Source organism: Xiphias gladius, chromosome 9, assembly GCF_016859285.1.
Source record: "Xiphias gladius isolate SHS-SW01 ecotype Sanya breed wild chromosome 9, ASM1685928v1, whole genome shotgun sequence".
Taxonomy (NCBI): Eukaryota; Metazoa; Chordata; class Actinopteri; order Istiophoriformes; family Xiphiidae; genus Xiphias; species Xiphias gladius.
The window spans coordinates 8,972,555-8,993,147 of record NC_053408.1 but is presented as its reverse complement, the minus strand read 5'-3'; the positions used below and the strand labels follow the sequence as shown (position 1 = coordinate 8,993,147).

Sequence of the window (20,593 nt, the reverse complement as noted above, 5' to 3'; positions counted from 1 at the left end):
CAAACAGATGAGGGGTGGGAATGTACAGAATGTACTGCTCCGAGTGTGCATGTCCAACCCTGGACATTGCAAGACACACCTCTCGCTGGAGCTTGAATTTCCTTTTTAAGGCTTCAGACAACAGTAAATTTTACAACACATGATCTAGGGATTAACTTTACAAGTTCTTTGCTCAAAGTTCTCAAAAGTTTTAGTGTTTTTCCATGAACTGCAAAACCCTGTAACCTTAGTCCAAATTCTTTGTATTAAAAAAAAGGAACACATTTCTTTTTTTGCACCAAAACCTAGCGACCACGACGACTCTTAATTCATAACATCCTCCTTAGAACATACTGTGCCTACACGTGTTTATGTCTTGCAGTTCCTCCCTGACCTAAAGAACAGTCCATCCCACTCACGTGTAGCAACGCAGCGTATATCTGGCTGCTTTCCAAAACTTTTTCTTTGAGCAAACAGTGTGTATGTCGGTTACAGTATGGCCTTGCCGGACATAAACAAAGCAGATGTTTCTGTATAGCACTAAAATTTTGCTGTTTTCTTGTTATTTGCTTGTGTCTCTATGTGAAATACCATGAGTCACCATGACAGTGCCTTTGAATTTAATTTGCATGCACTTTTTGATAGCACCAGAGCATATCTGATACAGTAGTAGAAGCCAGAGAAATAATTAAATAGTACCATCTACTCTCCTGGTGCATTGCTATTGCTCTGCATGTTTTCATTGTTTTACTCTTTGAGGATAAAATGCAGGAAGAGGTGTCACACGTCTTTATGGATATAAAACATTCTTATTAGCATTCCCTCCTGTGCCCAGTGTTGTGTTAAGCAGCCAGTTGTGTGTTGTTTTGCATCTGTATGTGGCAGATGAAAAAAAAAATCTGATGTAATGGCTCAGCAAAACAGATGACATAATGTGCACTGCAACACTCAACCCCCGAGCCTTGCCCGCATGGACTTTAGTCAGTGCCCTCAGTAGTCGGGATGCGCACACAGCAGAGATACTTATTTATACTTATGTGGGATATTAAACAAAGGAGTACAATATGATCCTTGCAAGCCCAGGCAAGTCCCTGTACATTTCCACAACACTGGGATCTGCTATTCAACCCCCCCCCCAACACACACACACACACACACACACACACACACACACACACACACACACACACACACACACACACACACACACACCTTCCCCCTCCTGTTTTGTCCTTCCTCTCTGCTGGCATGTTACCAGGCAGGATACAGGTCAGATGGCGTGCCTCTCTTTTTGATTGGCTGGATGGAGGGGCGCGGGCGTGGCCTAACAGCCCCTATATAAACATTGTTGCAGGGACAGATTGCAGAGCTTGGCAGCTGGTGAGATGCGGTGGAGGGACGTGTCAGGACAGTTGTTCTCGTAGACAATAACCATTCTAACAACTATCTTCACCGTCGACAACGGTCCTCGAATAGCTCCGTTTTAGAATAAACTGTAAGTACTATGTCGAAGTTGGCAGTTTTGCTAGCTCGGTAGCAAATTTGAACAGTTAAAGAGCTGCTAGCAACCTCTAAAAAACAAAGATGTTCTCGCTGCAAACCTGTGGGTTTTTTTTTATACGCTCGCAAACAAGATTTACTTAAAAATTCTCTTACTTACGTTTATTTTCTACTGTTAGCTACTGTCATTTAGCCTGACGTTGAGGGCTTATCTGCTGTCTTTGTCTCCTCACAAACAGCTGAGCACAGAAGCAGCAACTGCAAAGAGGACAAACATGCCTGCTCTCCCTGCATCAACCTATATCGGCAGCTCACCCCCGTCTCCGGTGGACGGCAGCCCCAGAAGGCTGTCCTGGGGCAAACTGGTGCAAAGACTGACTGATTTCAGCACATCGGCCAACAGCAGCATCGAGTTGGGGTACAACAATGGCAGCAGGAGTGATCTGTCAGACTCGGGTACGCAATGCTGCAAAACACATCTAGTAATCTTTTGTCAGGGGTGAATTTGATTCTCCTCTTCATGCATGGTTCCAGTTCTAACCCAGTGTGAATTTTCAACAGGGTCAGACATGTCCAGTGACCTGTCTCCATCTAATGAAGACCTGTTTTACAGTCCATTGGAGGAGACCATCCTGAAAGAGGTAGTGGACCTTATTGCACGAAGCCTAAGAGAGGCCAAAGACTCGGACTGCGCCTTACGATGTACCAAACTGCTCATCCCCGAGAAACTGCTGGAGCACATCGGACAGGAGCTCCTTCACCTGGCAGCTAGTGAGCCCTGCGGTTTAAGAGGGGCTCTCATTGACCTTTGCGTGGAGCAAGGGGCTGTCTGTGAGAGCATGGGGCAACTATCCGTGGACCCCTACCTTGTCCCCACCTTTCAGCTGACTCTGGTGTTGAGGCTGGAGTCTGGCGGGCTGTGGCCCAAAATCCAAGGACTCTTTAGCACAAAGTCTCCTTCCACCCCAGTAGTGAGACAAGCTATTAAACTTAGTACTGGTTTCCGTGTGATAAAGAAGAAACTGTATTGTTCTGAAGAACTGGTGGTTGAGGAATGTTGAGAAATGCAAGGGACTGTCAATATGCATTTTCAAAATGTCCAGTTAATCTCACAGAAGGGCCTTATTACTATTACTGTGTGTGATGCCTTCTGAAGTGTAAGGATGGACTTTGTCTAGATGTAGCCTACTATTCCGAATGTAAAGGAGTTGAAGTTAAAGGTACCTGGAGCAGGTGTTGCTTCAACACTTACTCCTCATAATGTGTAACCATCATGCTATATCTGGTAAATAGGCATTTTTGCAATTATTAAAGTGCGTACCTCAGTTTCTATTGAAACCACACGATGGCAGCTAGCTGTATGGTTATATTCCTTGAAGACCATTGTGATCTTTTTTTATACAAGGCAATTAACTGAATTGTGCTCAAAGTGACGAATTGTACAATAAGCAAACCGCTAGGGACCTTAGCGACTGCTTGAATTCAAGACCGAAGGCTTTCCAGAGCTTGCCCTGTGCAGTATATGTGTAAGCCTTGGCTAACATTTCAAATGTAACTTTATCCTGCATCTGTGTAGATCTGTCCTGCTTTCAACTTTATTTATTTGATATTCAAATACTCATAACATTGCACTGTTTTTGTACTTTCATGATTGCAAATAAATTATTTTTTTTTTTTTAAACAATTCTCTGCACTGGCGTCTTATTTTTGTGAAATTTGTCAGATCCAAATGTTTCCATTTGCAGTTTCACATCCAGGTTCAGGTTTGCTATGGAAATTGTGGAAATTATTAAAAAGTCAGTCTTTAAATGTTAATATACACAAAATAATGGAAAAATGTGCTTCATTCTGCTAAATATACAGTCACATACATTGGACTGAATGCTCATTCGTTGACAAACTATAAAAATACTAATACTTGTTGTAGCGAGGACTAATGTTCAGCTATATTGTCATGTGGATCAGTTGATAGGCACGAGCCAGCCATATCATTCACGACAATGGCGAAAGTGTGGAATTTGCAAAAACCAAAAGTGCAAGTCAGATATCAGAATGCAGAGGAGCAACATCTGCCAAAACCAGCTGAATGCATTTGCACCGAAAGAATGTGACGCTGCAGTTTCTGCCGGGCACATGCTGCACGTCTGCCCAAACGTGAACGTGCACAGAGCCATGTTTCCAGTTCCCAGTCTCAGTCCGCTGGCAGTTTTTTATGTACCGAATGTGCTGACTGAGCTTTTGTTTCCACATTCTGTGCTTGTTCTGCTCGGAGCGATGAGTCACTTCCAACGAGTTTTAAGCATCCATATTTATTTTCAGCTGGGAGTAAAAACATGGTGGAAAAAGTGAGCAAGATTTGTCTTGGTTTCTTAAGTTTGATAATCAGTTTTTTTTTTTAAATAAATAACAATACAAAGAATAAATAGCATACTATAAACTTAAAAAGTGTGACAAAGACTGCTTTTTTTTTCCAACCAATGAGACATTACACTCCAAAACTAGAACCTGTTAAAGCCCCACTTTGTGGGTAGGCACATCTCTCATTCTCTTGGCATTTATTGTGGAGTGTCATCAAGGTACATTATATAATTCTATCCTTAACACAATTAAAGGAGGCAAAGTGTAAAGGGACATTTCTAAATTATCTCCAACACACGCACGCACACACACACACATGGACAGCAGAAGACAAGACTAATCTCAGTGTTCAAATGTCTGAAAAACCTTAGACACAAGTGTATGTATATTTATCAGAGGTTTCACATTATTCCTGCATAGTTTCAGAATGTGCATTTGAAGTCATCAGCAAACCCTCCTAAAACTCATCTCCTTTACTGATTTGACTGCATAAAATGAGAGGAAGCATTCGCTGTGGTATCTAATCAACTGCTGCATAAATAACATCCGTACGACAATATCTAACCCGACTACACTCTGGTTTCATACTGCATTCTTGCAAAAACCATAATGTCTCCTCTGCCAGTGTCATGGCTTCCACTCCGAACTGGGGCTTGGAGGTTTTCCAAACTCGTATCTTGTCAGGAGGTCAAGCTTTTTTAAGTGGCTTTTCCATTTCAAAACATATTAAAATTATATTTAAATTTCACATACTAAAAGTCATAGTTTCAACCAGTTTGTGTGATCAGTTTGATGCAGATTGGTGCTGGTTTGTTTGTGTTGCTTGTTGATTCTTCTTCAGTCTCCAGATTGTTGAAGCTCTTCTATTTACAGCCAAGTAATCTTTTGTGTTGATTCTGGAAACCTGGAGACAACAAGGAAAAAAAAAGAAAACAATGACTAAATTAAAGAAACAAAACGTGAAGGTAGCACACTACAAAATGTGTTCAGGGGCGAAAAAAAAAAAGTCTAAGTCTGGAGAACTTGCTTTTAATTATGAAAGCAGCCTCAGCCATGTAATGAAGCCGTGATCTCGGACAGCTTGGCGCAGCTTGGCGTGCGAGCCCTCTGTGCTCTTTGGTACAGATCAGTGTCTCCGAAATAGCGAGCTCTGTATAGCATGCCTTCCTCTGAAGGAAACAACAGAAACAAGTCATGAAAGATATATGAGGGGTAATAAAAACCAGAATATGTTTTTAATCGTTTTCCCAGTACTGATAATGGCAGAAACAAACAGTTTACATAAGATGACTAAATAAGTAAATAAGCAATGATTTGTTTTCCTGGCAAACATACTTTGTTGTTTCTCCTTCCAGCAATTGTTGCGAAGGTTGGAAATATAATCATCCTCCACCGTCCGCTCCAAATTCTTCAGATTCATTCCAGTAAACTCTTTGGAGAACTGCTCCCCTACATAATATGGCACCTTAAGGTTCTCAGTCAGCCTCTTCTGGGTGTAACCTGCTGACCTGCGTAAAGATAAGGCAAAGTGTGGGAGACATATCAGATGACCGACCATGACTGCGCGGGGATGAGAGGCTCTGGCACCGCCTGTCTCTGTATCTGTAACACAAAGGCAGACAAAATGGAGAGAGGCCAGACGTGTGGAGCCAGCAATCCTCGCACACAGAGGAAGAAGAAGGTCTGTGATAATTTCGAACTAACTGAGGCAGCATCAAGATGTTCTTTCTAAGTCAAACACGAAACTGAAAGGTCAATACAAAGGATCTGTTTTAGGACGCAAAATAACTTCAAGTACCATGAAAGCAAATCTGTTTTGGGGCTGGTTAATCTATAAATCAGTGACATTTCAAACACAGTCACTAATCTTTGATCTCCAGCTTGTGCAGAAACTGCATGAAAATACAACAACTAACAATCATGGAAACGAACCTGGGTGGGATTATGCTGGGTTTTATGTAAAATGAAGATAATCTTTTGTCTAAGTCCCTTGCAATTTTGCAGAACAACAGTTTGATGTGTTATTTAACATCCCCTTTAGGCAAGCTTTCGTAACAGAGATCACACTCACGGCCTGAAGCTGAGGCTGTAGGGGGGGCTGTTGACCATGATCTGGCTGAGAGCTGACACAATGACCAGGATGAGGATGGGCATGACCTGCATGAAGAGAGCAAGACCTCCCTGCGAAGAAAAACCATAGAAACGGCTGATCCAAACACATTCATCAGCCCGCCCTCTCTTTCAAATATCTTTGAAAGGCACTCGAATATTGCAGAGTTCACCCCAAACGGTAAAATTACAGACTACTCAACTTCTCACTCTGCTGTTTAACCCTAACATTACATCATCTGCATATCTGCAGGAGCTCTAATAATAACGTCACACTTACATCTCGCTGTCGCTCTCTTCTCTCTCGCCTTTGATGACGCATCCGCCCATTAGTGTACACATTAGCATTACCTAGGTTAGCAGCAGCACATGAAACACTTAATAGACGGATCATGAAGAGTATAATCTGGTGTGAAAACAAAACAGTGGCACTAACTTGACGGGTAGCCTCCTCCAAAGAACATATTAAAGAGGTCCTCAGGTGAAATATCTGGCTCGAAGTTCCCACTGTCTGGGCCATGTCTTGAAGGATGTCTCCTCTCTTCCTCACACTGATCATACTGCCTTCTTTTGTTGGCATTACTCAGAACAGCATACGCATTCCCAATAGCTTTTGGAAATTGAAAAGTGAAAAGTCAAATTATGTTTCGGCGTCACAAAGCAGGGCTAAAAGACACCTGTGGTAACGACACTTATAGCCCCTAATTAGGGCTTTGTGCGTTACCTTTAAATGCCTCTGAAGCGCCCGGAGCGTGATTCTTGTCCGGATGGAATTTCAAAGCAAGTTTTCGGTACGATCTTTTGAGTTCGTCCTCAGAGGCATCTTTCTGGGCCCCGAGAATTTCATAGAAGTCTTTACATTGTTTTATCCTGTGTAGAGGACACATGATTTTCAATGTCAGGTTCTGTATAAAGGGTGAAAATAAACCCATAGATAAAACTATTCCTTCTAACAACAGCAGATTTAAAAGAGTACCAGCCTTACCTCCTCACGGCATCTAGCTGATCCGCCGTGTAGGATTCTGAGGTGTCTGAAGGCTTTTCTTCAGGTCTCGTGTCCTCACCGGTGGTCTGCCGCTGCCGAGGCCCCGAGGTCCCGCCGAACTCTGAGTGGCTGCCTTGCCTGGGTGTAAATCCATTCTTTGCTATTAGCTCCAGCAGCACTACAAACCAATACAAAAACACCATTGTGAGCATTTAAAGATATTCCGGCTTACAACAAAAGTGCATAGAGAGGGAGCGAATAAAAAAAAAAAAATTTCTCTCTGATCATGGTCAGATTAACTAGGCAGGTCCAGTAACACATAGAGAGGAGATATCATGAAATATTCAGATCAGATCAGAAACTTTGGCAACCTTAGGAATATATAAGGCCTATGTTGTAAGCCCTGTATTTTTCTGTCTGTGGATTTATTTGCATTCGAAGGGCAGTTAAATTGAATTGTTCATATTTCCCAAGTATAAACTCAAACAACTCCTTTTTTTTTTTACCTAATGCCTCAATATACATGACACTTATCAATATTTGTGATATTATTTATCAACATTTGTGATGTTATTTTAGGGATGACTGCTGCTGCATTCATCAGATTTTTACAATCAGCTAGAATAGTCATAGAACCTTAGAAAAGTAATGAAGCCTTTTGGATATATAAAAAAAACACACACACACAAATTTGAGGTATACTGTAACATTATAGTAACGAAAATGGATTCATGCTTATTTTCGTTACTGAATCATTCGTTCTCTAAAATGTCTGAAAATAGTTAAAAACGCTCATCACAGTTCCCTTAAGCCCATGATGATGTCTTCGAATTGCTTGTTTTGTCTGACCAACAATCCACAACCCAGATACTCAGTCAGTTTTAATGAAATGTGAATGTTTGGTATTTTTGCTAGAAAAAATACTTAAACGACTAACTGATTATCAAATAAGTTGCAACTACCACTGTAAACAAGGCATTCCTGCGAAAGAGAGCCCCCGCGTTAATAAATGTTTCAATCGATCAATAATTATACCAGGATATTTACATTGTGACAGTTATTTAGGGTTTACTGTTGCTGCTTGCAGGAGATATTTACACACGTGAATTTTTTGAGACAGACATTCATGGATAGGTAGCTGGAGGACACAGACATCACACAGCACCATCAGGGAGACGACGAGCCCAAACGTACAGCCACAGTCGTAAGGAACTATCGCCAGACGACGGGGAGGACAAGGAGTCCTGCAGCAGATGGTCTGGCCCCGAAGGAGCCCTGAACTCAACATCATGGAGTCAGTCTGGGATCGCACGAGGAGAGACAGAAGACACTCAGGCCGCCTGGGTCCATAAAAAAGAACGGTGGCAAGTTCTCCAACAAACTACCTGCCAAGGACCTTGAAAAACAGCGAGCAAGTGTACTGAGGAGAACTGGTGCTGTTTCAAAGGCAGGCTGGTTACACCCAATACGGATTTGATTTGATTTATTTTTTTCCCTTTTAGTGCACTTTTTATGTTAAGTTAATTGATAAGCTAAAAGATTATTTTTGAAAGCATCCTCTCTTTACTTTTAGTGCTTAAAACTCCATATTCGTACACAGTACATTATTTTTTTCTTTTGTGTTTTCTTGTGTGTGTGTGTGTGTGTATTTCTCACTCTTCTGTGTTTTGTTTTGCTATATGTTGTAATTGTGTATCATTGTATAGGTCTGGAGCTGGGGGGGGGGGGGGGGTCCGGTCTAGGGATCACAGAATGATAACACATGGTCAACTGGCTTCCAGGGATTTTTGTGTCCCTCTCCCACTCCTACCCTGCAGGTAACTGACTTTCTAGGTTTAGCTAGCTGATGGAAAGGCAACCGATAACGAGCGTTGCCGCTGAGACCCTCATCTGTGTCATGTTCAGCGGGTGTGCAGACCCTTTCATACGCAATCGCTTCCACGGGGGATGATTTGATTGATTGATTGATTGATTGATTGATTTGTCTTGAAATGACAACGTTGCGACCCACACTAGCTGCTGTGGTGCACAGAGCGGCTAAGGCTAGCGTGCTATCAAAGGCCCCGGCTGCGTGCGTTGCAGAGCTCATCCGGGATGCAGGTGATGCTGCAGGTGATGATGCTGCGCACCTACCTCCCCGGCTGGGTCGCCTTTTCACTCCAGCACGGCCATTTTAACTCACCCTTGGCCTTCTCTGTCGGGAAGAGTCTCTGCGCCTTCTCCAGGAACCTCTGCGCCTTCTCGGGCTGGTCGTTGGTCAACGCCGCAGTTGCAATGTCAATGCAGCGCTCCGCCTCGTCCCGGTTTACCTCCATTGCAGCGGGGCAGCGGCGGCGGCGGCGGCGGCTAACTGGACCAGAAGTAAATAAAGGCGCCTGCTGATGCCGTCATGTGAACGCTGCGAAGAGTGTCAACCGGTGGCATAAATTTGTCAGATGTCAGATGGTTCCTGCCGCCGGCGTCGGGAGATTTGGGAAATAGGTTAGCCCCGTTTGCGCGATACGAGGACAGCGTCGGCTCCCTGCCCTGCCTCGTTTCGCCGCTAGATGGCGGTAAACCGTCTGTTTTCAAACGTGCAGTAGGTCACGAAGTTGAAAACACATGGACGTCGGGGCCCTGCGCAGTTGCACTGTGCCTGTTCACTGCCTCCTCGGCTGAGCGTCAGCGCCGTTCATTGAGGCCCCCCGCCGCTCCTCCATAGGAGCCAGACCCCCAGACTGACGGAGACACAAAATGACTGCGCTTGTTTTCTCTCTCTTTTTGGTTGTTTAGTGAATTTTTGTGTGTTTTTTTCTGTCTCCTCACAGTCATGCGTCTCTTTGTAGCTATTTTATCCCATTGTCATTATATTTTATTTTTTGTAAAGTCATTTTGTGTCTCTTTCTAGTTTGATTCACTTTTCTGAAAATCAATCTTAACAGTCATATCAAAAAGAGGCTCTGGACCAGGGACCACCTGACCCCTTGGGCCTTTGCCCAGTTCAGTGATCCATCTGTGACTCTGTTAATAGTCTTTTTACATGATTTGATTGCAATAAATAGTGCAAAGCTTTTAGCTGCAGGTTGAAATTCACAACACGAACGAGAGACATTCTTATTCCTATTCAGTAGCAGGTTTATAAAGACATAAATGTTATCTTGGGACATTTCATTTTACTGCCTCTAAGATAACTTGAATATTTACAGTTCTGTGCGAAAGTCTGGGCACCCCTTGGCAAATTCCATAGTTTTTCATTTTTTGAAGTGAAAAAAAAGTAAATACACCCACTGCAGCAAGCAGACATTAAAAATGTCTTCTTCAAATGTTAATGTATTCTTCTTATTTCATGAACCAAATAAAAATGGAAAGAAATTCAACAGTTACTGTGGCATGTGCAAGACCTCCTTTTTCAAATATCATAGCTTGTACGTGTTTTTTATAGCCAGCAAAATGTCCGTCTAATCTTGATTTTGAAATTTTCACCCACTCACTTGGCAGATCACTTCAAGTTCAGAGATGTTTTCAGGCTTAGTCTTTCACACACAGAATGTCCTGTGTCTGCCTTCGCCACCCACCCAAGATCTACCTACAGATTTTCAATGATGTTCAGGTCAGGGGGACCGCGAGGGCCGCTCCAAAAGCCTCAGCTTGGCTTTCTTCAAGCAGTTCATGGTGGATTTTGAGGTCTGCTTCGGATCATTGTCCCGTCGTAGGAGCCTCTTTTCACTCTTACTATCCTGATGGACTGCAGGACATTTGCATCCAGAATTTGCTGATATTTAGTGGGATGAATTCTTCCCTCTATTTGGGCAGTGTTTCCTGTGCAACAGGCTGCCCGCACACCCTGAAGCAGAATACTCCCACGCCCATGCTAAGTTGGCAAAGGGCAGGTTAAAAAAGTCCTGACTTTTGTAGGTAGCCCAAACTTTTAGTTAGTTTACCCCCCCCCCCCCCTCTTTTTTTTCACAAAATAAAAAAGTAACAGTACTTTAACATTTGAAGAAAGGCTAAAATGGCAATGTTTACAGACAGTTATACAGTTATATAACTGTTATATTCCTGCCATCATACAAAAGGATTGACGCGACAGATCAAGCATCCCTGTATTTTCCTTGCATTTGTGGGCGGGGGGGGGGGGTTCCTCTCTAAGCACAGCGAGTAACTGACTTGCTTCCTCGTCTACTTTGACACCATTTTCTAACGCTGTCGATACCTTTTAATCCATGCGTGAATGGAAATATGAGCGCGGTTGATCCACTACATGTCTAGACAACAGCAGCTGCTCTCCCGGGGAGGTAAATATACATCTGGCAAGAGAATGAATAAAAGGTGAACAGCAGATAAACAGGCAGCCAATCGGAGCCCGAGCTCCGGGCGCGATTTGGGCGCTGATTGGCCAGTCGCACGTCCAGCTCCAACTCCCATTGATGCGTTCGCCGCAGAGCTGACTGTCGCTCTCCCTTTCTGGGTTGCTGTAGTTTTGGGTTAAACGGAACATTTTGTCTCCGTTTAACCGCCGGACTCCCCTTCCCAGTCGTCTACCTTGTCATTGGTGAGTCATTTGTCTGCCTTTTATTGTTTTTCTACAGGTGTAATGTCGGTGTTATGCAACGCGGCGAGTGTCGTATCTCAGCGAGAAGTCAGCATCATCGTTACATGACCATCCAGCTCGAAGCAGCTAGCCTACCGGGCTATAAAAGCTAGCCCGCCGGGCTAGCGGGAAAGCACTGAAACGGCGTAAGGTATTCGCCGTGTGATGAGGGTGTTTTAGCGACGCACTAGAAACCGAGGTGACCGATTTTATCTCGCGTTTTTGCCGCCCAGAGCATCGCCCGAGCAGCAGCCGCGATGACGGAGACGGAGGCGGAGGCGTCGGAGAAGCAGCAGCAGCAGCAGCAGCAGCACAAGTCCGGCAACGGGAATGTTCCTCCGGAGGCCACCAGAGAAGACACGTTTGATCACACGTACAAAGAGAAAGAGGGCCCCAAACCTCCCAGGATCATCGTGTGGAAAAATGTCATAATGATGACTCTCTTGCATATAGGTTCCGCTTACAGCATACTCCTCATCCCTTCAGCATCTCTTCCGACCTTGCTTTGGTGTAAGTAAACCAGGAAATCTACCTGTTACAGAATTTCTGCACAGGCTGGGTGTTGCTTGTGGCATTTTCGTTTAGCTACATTTGTGTGTGTCATCTTGTTTTTTTTGTTTTTCGTTTTTTTTTGTTTTTGTTTTTGTTTTTTTTTCCTAATATCACAGCTGTTATGTCAGCGGCCCAGCCCGCTCTCTCACCGCTGGTGCGTGCATGCAAAGAGGTGGTGGCATAGACCCTGTGCATGATCCTCCCAGTGCCCTAAAGTAGATGAGGCCCATGTCATTAGAGATTTCATGTCACAGCATGCATCCCAAAGCTGCAAACTGTGCAGTGCGCGATCGGCAGGAAAATAACACGTTTTCCTTAACAACGGAGAGCTGCTATTAAGTAACAATCTAGTAAAGCTTCAACGATTTGTCGATTAATTGATTAGTTGGTCTTTTTAAAAAAATAACTATTCTTATAACTGATTAATCATCGGAGTTACTTGTGAATTTAAAATGCCAAACATTTGACAACAGTTCTGTCTATTTTGGTGTATGTTTTTCTCAGTCTTATGTAATTGCAAACTGAATATTTTGGGGTTTTGGACGGTTGATTTGACCAAAAAAAGACATTTGAGGACCTCATTTTCTTCGCAATTCTCACGCTTCCAGTCTTATCATACATCCAGTCATCAAATGCTTTTATCCCTTTAGTCATTATTTGATATGAGAGGGTGTGTCACAGCTCCATGTAATGTACCTTGTTTTGTTGATGGTTATCCCATTTCTTGTGAAACGAGTTAGTACAGACCAATACAGTCAGAGGCAGATCTTAGACAATTTTCAGTCTGAAATATTGTGCATGACAGCTAGGGTCATGCGTCTGATTGTATTGTTAGGAGCTTTTTGGAACAAAAGGCACAAATATGTTGCCTTCAAAAACAGGAAAGGCCTTGTAAACGACAGTGTGGTGAACAAATCCTACAGTACATTAATAATTTCTTCTTTTTCTAAAACCATTTTGCTATTTTAGGGGGATGATCTCCTTCAGTTACACAGAATTCATGATGCATCTTAGATGACTGATATATAAGTTGTTGCAGGAATGCCTTCCCTGCCCTAACGGACAGTACCAGTTTACAGTAAATGTCTGAAGCAAGACTTTGCAATGTGCAGTATTAGTGCAATAAAGTGCTTGTGACAGGAGGAGATGAGTAGTATTTGCTCAGACTAATTTGTTGATGCATTTCTCCCCACAGCCGTACTTTGTTTTTTGATAAGTGCTTTAGGAGTTACTGCAGGAGCTCACCGCCTGTGGAGTCACAGATCCTACAAGGCGTCATTACCACTAAGGATCTTTCTTGGTGTTGCGAACTCCATGGCATTTCAGGTAACTAAAAATGACAGATCGCACAGATCTACAGTCACACAAGCACACACTTAACGTTGTGATAATAGCAGTTTTCATTACAGCCTAAGTACCAGAGTGTCTACGGTGTATGTAATCTCTGTCTTCACTTCAACCCACAGAATGATATCTTTGAATGGGCTCGAGACCACAGGGTTCACCACAAATATTCAGAGACAGACGCAGACCCTCACAACGCCGTCCGAGGCTTCTTCTTCGCTCACATTGGCTGGCTGCTGGTGCGCAAACACCCCGACGTCATTGAGAAAGGACGCAAGCTTGAGCTCAGTGACCTGCTGGCCGACAAAGTTGTAATGTTTCAAAGGAAGTAAGTAGCCTCATTCAGTGATTGACTTGTACTCTTCATCTAACAGCTAGATACCAGCATGAAAGTGTTAAATCATTAAAAAAAGGTGCGTTTTACTCCTTTGTCAGGTAGTGTTGACAGTAACCAAGCAGCACTGTGTTTCACAGTTTTATTTTCTGTCAATACGTCGTAATACAAAGAGCAAAGGAAGAACCAATAAACTTCACCTACTACAATTTACCCAACACTGATGCAGAGTTGTGTCTATAATGCCGGTTGTATCAGACATTCTGGTGTAGCAAGATGACAACTATTAACATGTCATTCATGCAAGTGGAGATCGACTAAACTGTTTAATAAAACTGTCATATGGAGGAAGGTGAGAGAGTTAACAATCCCATGTCTGACAAGCGGCACATTTGTGGGCGTTAAATGTTGTACTGAATAAAGACTAAGTTCCATTCTTTCTGCTCTCAACCCACTCCTTCTCCTCGAAAGGTATTACAAGATGTCGGTGCTGCTCATGTGCTTCTTCGTCCCCATGTTCGTGCCTTTTTACCTGTGGGGGGAGTCTCTGTGGGTGGCGTACTTCATCCCCACTCTGCTGAGGTACACCCTGGTGCTGAACGCCACCTGGCTGGTCAACAGCGCGGCTCACATGTGGGGAAACAGGCCCTATGACAAGAACATCAACCCAAGGGAGAACAAGTTTGTCACGTTCAGCGCTATAGGTACGAAGAACACATGAAGGCATGCTCTCAATATAACGAAAGAAAAGATATAGAGAAGATTCAATGAGTAACTTAAACCCAAAAGGTACAGCACAGTTCAATCAATAATGCAGGAAGTGAAGTCTCTACATTGTTGATTCAGGTATATGTTAATTTTTGTTAAGTAAGACTAGTGAGTTATGGTAATATAAACGTATCAGTTTGCTGTAGAGCCACCTAGAGGCGAAATACCATTACATTTTGCAGGATTGCTCAGAGTTGATACGTACACCTGTTGCCAACGTTTTGCTTTACAGTGGATTCAAGAGTTAGTGGAGGTTATGTCAGACAAGTTGGTATCTGATGGTGGGAAATCAGTATGGCATATCATAAAACAAATAAACCATTTTTCAGACTCGTCCAAAATTTGATGTACCGAATGGGCTAAAGATTGTGTAAAATAATCAAAGTAGGAGTTACTAGTGCAGTGACGACAGTGGATTTACTGAAAGAACTAGACTCGGAACTGGATGCTCTAAGATGGCACCCAGTTCATTCCAACAATAACTGCTCATCAGGCCTCATTGGGCGTCTGCATCTTTAGGTCTTAGAGACTCTGACCGACCTAGCTAATTCCTCACGCCCATTGATGGCGCAAAGATAATTTACTAATAAGCTGTTCAAGACCTTTTAATATTTATTGGACCAAATTGATTAAAGTGTGATCATAGAAAAATTCATGTCAAGGTGTTTGTGTTGCCGAGAAAAAGGCTCGCATCATTTTACAGTCATTTCTTTTGTAGTGATCGTGTATGGGAGAAAGTCTTTTGTGGCCAGTGTGCGACACGTGATCCTGCAGTTCCACATGCAGCCACTGCACTAAAATCACCTCACATCACCCCAGCACTGTTGGATTCCTGCTTATAGGACCAACTGTGTTCGTTGTGTTTGAACTTAAACCTGCTGTAGGTCTCATTAGCGGTTTACGAGAACTTCACTCTTGTGCCAACAATGCGTCATGATTTAGGCGTTGCCGAAACATAGAGTAAATGGCCACCTCTACACACTTAAAACACATTTTTCCTGGCACATGGCGTAACTTTCCATTAAACATCAGTGACATCTGTTACATAGCTTGCCATATATCCTGCTAAATGACATAGTGACACAGTCTCTTTGGTGTCACTGAAGTGGTTAGTTTTGTTGATGTGACATGTTTTGTGTGGTCCCTAATCCATTTAAATTTCTAATAAACCTCATCCAGCTGTGCCGAGTCTGAATCCTTTATTGTTTTTCTGGTATCATCTCTTCATCTCTGTTTCCTGTGCCCTACAGGTGAGGGATTTCACAACTACCACCACACGTTTCCCTATGACTATGCAACCAGCGAGTTTGGCTGCAAGTTGAACCTTACCACTTGTTTCATCGACTTCATGTGCTTCTTGGGCCTGGCCAAGGACCGCAAGAGAGTGTCCCATGAGCTGGTACTGGCCCGAATACAGCGCACCGGAGACGGCAGCCACCGGAGTGGCTAAGATTGTTGAGTTGTGGTCAGCTTCAAGGCAAAACAACCGAAAAGAAGAAGCTTCACAGTCTTTGACAGCTATACATTTCTCATCCTCTGAGGATGAAAGTCAGCTTCATGAGGGCCTTGACCACATTTTGCTTGTTTTTGTGGTTTTTTGTAGCTGTAACTAAACAAATTGTTCAAGATGGATAAAAAAAAAAAAAATACAAACACATTTTGCTAAGCTCTTGGCCTTGGCTGCTATTGTTCAGTCAGGCCAAGGTCTTGCAAAGATGTTTTAGATTTGAAGTAGATATATTTTAAAAGTCAACTTCATTCTCCGCTGTTTTGCCACTTTGGTGTGCATTTCTTCATGCAAGATCAGTCATGTAGCCAATCATTTTTATGTAAGTATTACTCGATTATTAATCAAAATAGACAAGAAGTGGAGCACTGAAATATGGGGTAACAATGTTTTAACTGATAAGGTATGATACTGATGACTGTTGCCTTTATCGCAGTTTACAGCAAGTTTTTACAGTTCTGATATACATTTAAGTTTTTGAGCACTCTAACATCTGTTGGGGAAAACAAAGGATGAGAGTTTGAATTGTTTTGTTATAAAAGAAAAAAAAGTTGCTGGCTTTAATGAAATATGGCGCGCGACGGAAGTGTGAGGGAACCCAGAGCATCTTCTTATAACTTGACTATGCTGACAACCAGTACGCCAAAACTGTACAGAAACCAAGTCATGCAGAGTGTTTCTGTGAATAACTTGGTTGTCTCCTGCAGAAAACAGGAAATAGAAAACACGAATACTGTATTCAATCCGTGGAGTAATTGGATGGAGCTTTTTCAAGACAATATTAGGGACACATTTATCATTAAATTAAAACTGCCATTCGATAATCAAAGCAAATGATAAATGTTATTTTACCTTAGAACCATGCGATGTTTAATTGACTTTTTTGTTTTTTGATGAATATATCACAGTGCCAAGAGTTGTTGACATATTTATAACCATCTCTGTGGTCCACTAGAGCACACTAAGTCGATACTGTTCCTTCACTCAACATCATTGTGGAAGTTTTTTAACATTGTGGCAGCGGTGGCTTTTCCTTCCTTTTTGAGATTCTATCCAACATGTCCCTCTTTTGTCCTGAAACATCTGCAGCAGAGGTCTCATTGGTCGACGTAGCAGCCAGTCATGTGACAGTTCTGGTGTTACAAAACAACATGCCACCCATGCATGACAATATACTGTAGTAGGTGTTGTGGTGAGCTGTTTTTTTTTTCTTTTTGTCGGTGACTCTAATGGCAGAACTGCGTCTATTTTTGTAATGTACAGTGGAGCTGCATCGCTTTTGGATCATCAGAACTGTTGCCTTGGTGATTTCGGAGACAGGGGTCTGGTTTCCCTTTGAAGTCCTGCAAAGCTAATTGTTGCAAAATTTCAGGTGCATCGATGTCTATGTTCATCTTCAATTCTGGTGTGGGGAATGCTGACGTTATCTTATTTATGTATTTATTTCTTTTATTTTTTCTTATTGACTAAAAAACATTTTGCTCTAACCTGAACAAGTTTCTGCATTCCAAGATTTGGCAGACTGTCTCGTAAAATATATAAAATTGGAGCACTTATTTATTTTTTCCCACGAGTCAGGATACAACCTAATGCCTTATGACTTATAGCCATTCCTGATCTTCTTCATGTCCTGTCAGTTAAGATAAAAAGGCCCAAATACCACAAAACAAATCTGACCAAGGTCCATGTTTACAGGCTGAAGCACCATGTCGAACATTGTTTTTATTTTTAAAAAACCTGAGCGTTTAATATGGTCCCTGAGGGATGTGCCAACTAGTTTCAGCCCATCAAAGCATCTCCGTAAGAAAACTTCCAAACAAAGGTGCTGTTGTGAGGAATGTTTAGAGCATCATCAGAGCACTTACCAAATCCGACACTAAAACATCACAAGCCATGCAAACAACTCCCGCTGTCCAGAGGGTCGAAATCAACATTTTCCTAATGACAATGAGGATCAAAAGGTTGTCAGTCTGAATGATTATGTCAAATATCAACTGTAATTCTGAAATAAAATTCACAATATTTTCAATACACTCGTAATTCAATGAACAGTTGTTGCTCTTCTTTTTTTTTTTTTTTTTTTTTTTAACTCACTGTGTCTTCGCTTTCTCTGCCACCTTGACCTTGCTTGCAATTTTAGTCCTCTTGGTTCTGCTCTTTTTGATGCAAGCTGTCGTGGCTCAGTTTTGACACAAAGTGAAACGGATGATCCAGCTACAGCTGCCGCAGGCAGTCTTAACAAGAGCGGCAAAACCACCTGCAAACGTGGAGCATTTAATCTTGGTTCAGTGAAGAATGAGGCCAGAAGCTGCCAGGGCTTCTGGTGTCCTGCAATGAGCGGGGCTGCGTTCAGGCTCCACCATTTAACAGTACTGGAGAAGGAGCCCGCTCAGCCTCCTCTGGCTGACAGTGGTGGAAGAATTTTTCAGGTCCTGTACTCAAGTAAGAGTACCAAGACATTAATGTAAAGGTACTTCATTACAAGTAAAAGTCCTGTGTTCAAAATTCTATGCTGCATCTAAGTAAAAATACAGAAGCATCAAAAGTAAATGCAGAAAAAATGTCCCTGTAACTGATTCATTATTAGTTCATATATTACAATAATAGATTTTAAATGCTGGTGCATCAGTGTCTAAGCAGCACTTTACTGTTGTAACTAGTCGAGGTGGAAATAATTTAACTACTTTATATACAGTTTGATTTTTTTTGGTGCCCTGACCTAGGGGTGAGTCCCCTCCACAGGGCCACAAAATAAATCTTTAGGGTTCATGACGGGGAGAGGAAAGAAGCAAGAGCAACGTTCCGCCTCACAAATGTGTATTCGCATTTTGCACTTTTCTCTAATCTTGGATTTTTGTGTGACCGATTGGATAATTTGACGCCTATTTCGGAGTGAAATAGTGTAGTTTTTCATCAGCTACAATCTATCAGAAATGCAGAGCTACTCTCCGGATTAACGTTTTTACACATAAAACATAAGATCAGTTTATAAAGTATGAGTCAGAAAGACAGTATAATATCATATAGAACTAAAACGTCAGGAAATAATAATATGAAGAATACGTCAGGAACACTGGATGCACACTGGATGGATACTTGTACTGGAGTATTTTTACATTGTGCTATTGCTAAATTTACTGAAGTCAATGACCTGAATACTTCTCCCACCACCGTTTTTTTTTTTTTTTGTAAAAACGGGGATTTGTCTGGGGATTTTCTGTCCCCTGGCGAGCGTTTGCCTTCTGTGGTAAAAAACTGAGCACATCCTGTTTGCTGCTGACATAATTGTGCAAGTCAAATATATCTCTTCTATTTAACACTACAGTTATTAGCTCTTGCCTGCAGATGAATAAAGCATTCTCAAATGGTTTACACAGGGCAGGGAGGAATGTAGTACCGGTGTGCTTACCAGAAACCAGTTTATGAACCATCTGACTGTTTCAGGCTGAGGAGTACAGGGTGCGTGGGAGTTATGATTGTTTTTGTTGAGCAAAGTTCCCTAATTTTTGAAAAAATTCGTTAATTAATCAGTCAGATGATAATTTAGGTCATTTATCAAGCAAAAATGTCAAAATTCCAGCTTCTCCTGTGAGGTCTTTGACCATTTTATGTCCCAGTAAATGTAATATTTTGTTTTGGCCTGTTTTAGTTGGACACAAGAGGCAAAAGGGGTGCACTTTGGACTGTGTTAATTTGTAATGTGCATTTTTCATCATTTTCTTGCATCGTAAGAGACTAAGCGATTACATCGAAAAAATCTTAATTAGTAATGAAACTAACCTATAGGTGCAGCCAGTGGCGGAAGAAGTACTCAAATCCTCGTGTTAAGTAAAATTAGTAATACCAAAGTCTAAAAATACTCTGTTACTAGTAAAAGCCCTGCACTGAAAATGTCATTAAGTAAAAGTACCTTGTCAGAATATACTTAAAGTATCAAAATGCAGAATGGCTTCTTTCAGAGTATGCTGCTCTGCTGTGGAATATTATTATGTATGCATTAACATGTAAGCAGCATTTTAAGGATGTAGCTGGTTGAGCTGGGGATAATTTTAACCACTTTACATGTTGTTGGTCGTCTCATCTATGGCAATGTATCCTATCTTATAAACTGATCTTAGGCTTTTATATAAAATGTTAATGCTAAGTGACTAATGACTATAGCGGTCAGATAATGTAATGGAGAAGTACAATATTTCCCCCGTAAATAGAAATAGAAAGAGGCAGACGCTGCAAAAATCCTCATTCACTGAGTTAATGTACTTCATTACCGTCCACCAAAGCAAAAGTAGCAACTGTTGTGGTCTTGACTTTCAGTCTGCTCATTCATCTTTTCATCATCCAGTCCACTTGTCCGTGCATGCGTGTTCTAATTCTGCTGTCTTTTCAGACCCTGCCACTCTCACCTGCCTGCTTTTCCTGCCAGGAGAATCACCTGACCTGCCCGTCCTCCCCATTGTCTGCTCACCTCTTCCCCATTTCCTCATCCGCCATTTAGCTTCCACTTGGCCTGTGCCAGATTGTCCCTGCGTGCCTTACCTTTCCGGGGGGGGGCTCTGTTTCTTCGCCCGCCTGTTTGGATCCTGACCT

At 42.3% G+C, this 20,593-nt stretch overlaps 3 protein-coding genes across 6 annotated transcripts; 2 read left to right on the top strand and 1 right to left on the bottom strand.

Moving 5' to 3' along the window:
* The first annotated feature begins 1,345 nt into the window (after positions 1 to 1,345).
* ddit4 (DNA-damage-inducible transcript 4) lies at positions 1,346 to 2,844 on the top strand. The gene is made up of 3 exons (XM_040134634.1): positions 1,346 to 1,474; positions 1,719 to 1,935; positions 2,041 to 2,844. Exons 2-3 carry the CDS (start codon positions 1,755 to 1,757, stop codon positions 2,538 to 2,540), a joined length of 681 nt encoding a protein of 226 aa, XP_039990568.1. The 5' UTR covers positions 1,346 to 1,474; positions 1,719 to 1,754; the 3' UTR covers positions 2,541 to 2,844.
* Positions 2,845 to 3,772: 928 nt separating this feature from the next.
* Positions 3,773 to 9,246, bottom strand: dnajb12b (DnaJ heat shock protein family (Hsp40) member B12b). The gene is made up of 9 exons (XM_040134629.1): positions 9,114 to 9,246; positions 6,932 to 7,109; positions 6,671 to 6,816; positions 6,383 to 6,556; positions 6,227 to 6,297; positions 5,909 to 6,018; positions 5,173 to 5,345; positions 4,865 to 5,006; positions 3,773 to 4,741 (listed from the first exon to the last, which is right to left on the bottom strand). Exons 1-8 carry the CDS (start codon positions 9,244 to 9,246, stop codon positions 4,885 to 4,887), a joined length of 1,107 nt encoding a protein of 368 aa, XP_039990563.1. The 3' UTR covers positions 3,773 to 4,741; positions 4,865 to 4,884.
* Positions 8,691 to 18,035, top strand: scd (stearoyl-CoA desaturase (delta-9-desaturase)). 4 transcript variants are annotated; one of them, XM_040134632.1, is made up of 7 exons: positions 8,691 to 8,748; positions 11,500 to 11,647; positions 11,735 to 12,011; positions 13,249 to 13,379; positions 13,520 to 13,725; positions 14,203 to 14,435; positions 15,750 to 18,035. In XM_040134632.1, exons 3-7 carry the CDS (start codon positions 11,759 to 11,761, stop codon positions 15,947 to 15,949), a joined length of 1,023 nt encoding a protein of 340 aa, XP_039990566.1. In that variant the 5' UTR covers positions 8,691 to 8,748; positions 11,500 to 11,647; positions 11,735 to 11,758; the 3' UTR covers positions 15,950 to 18,035. The 4 variants fall into 4 exon arrangements, with proteins under 4 accessions (XP_039990566.1, XP_039990565.1, XP_039990567.1 ...); XM_040134631.1 differs by having other exon boundaries at positions 11,500 to 11,652; XM_040134633.1 differs by lacking the exon at positions 8,691 to 8,748 and adding an exon at positions 8,959 to 9,043 and having other exon boundaries at positions 11,500 to 11,652.
* The last annotated feature ends 2,558 nt before the right edge of the window (positions 18,036 to 20,593 follow it).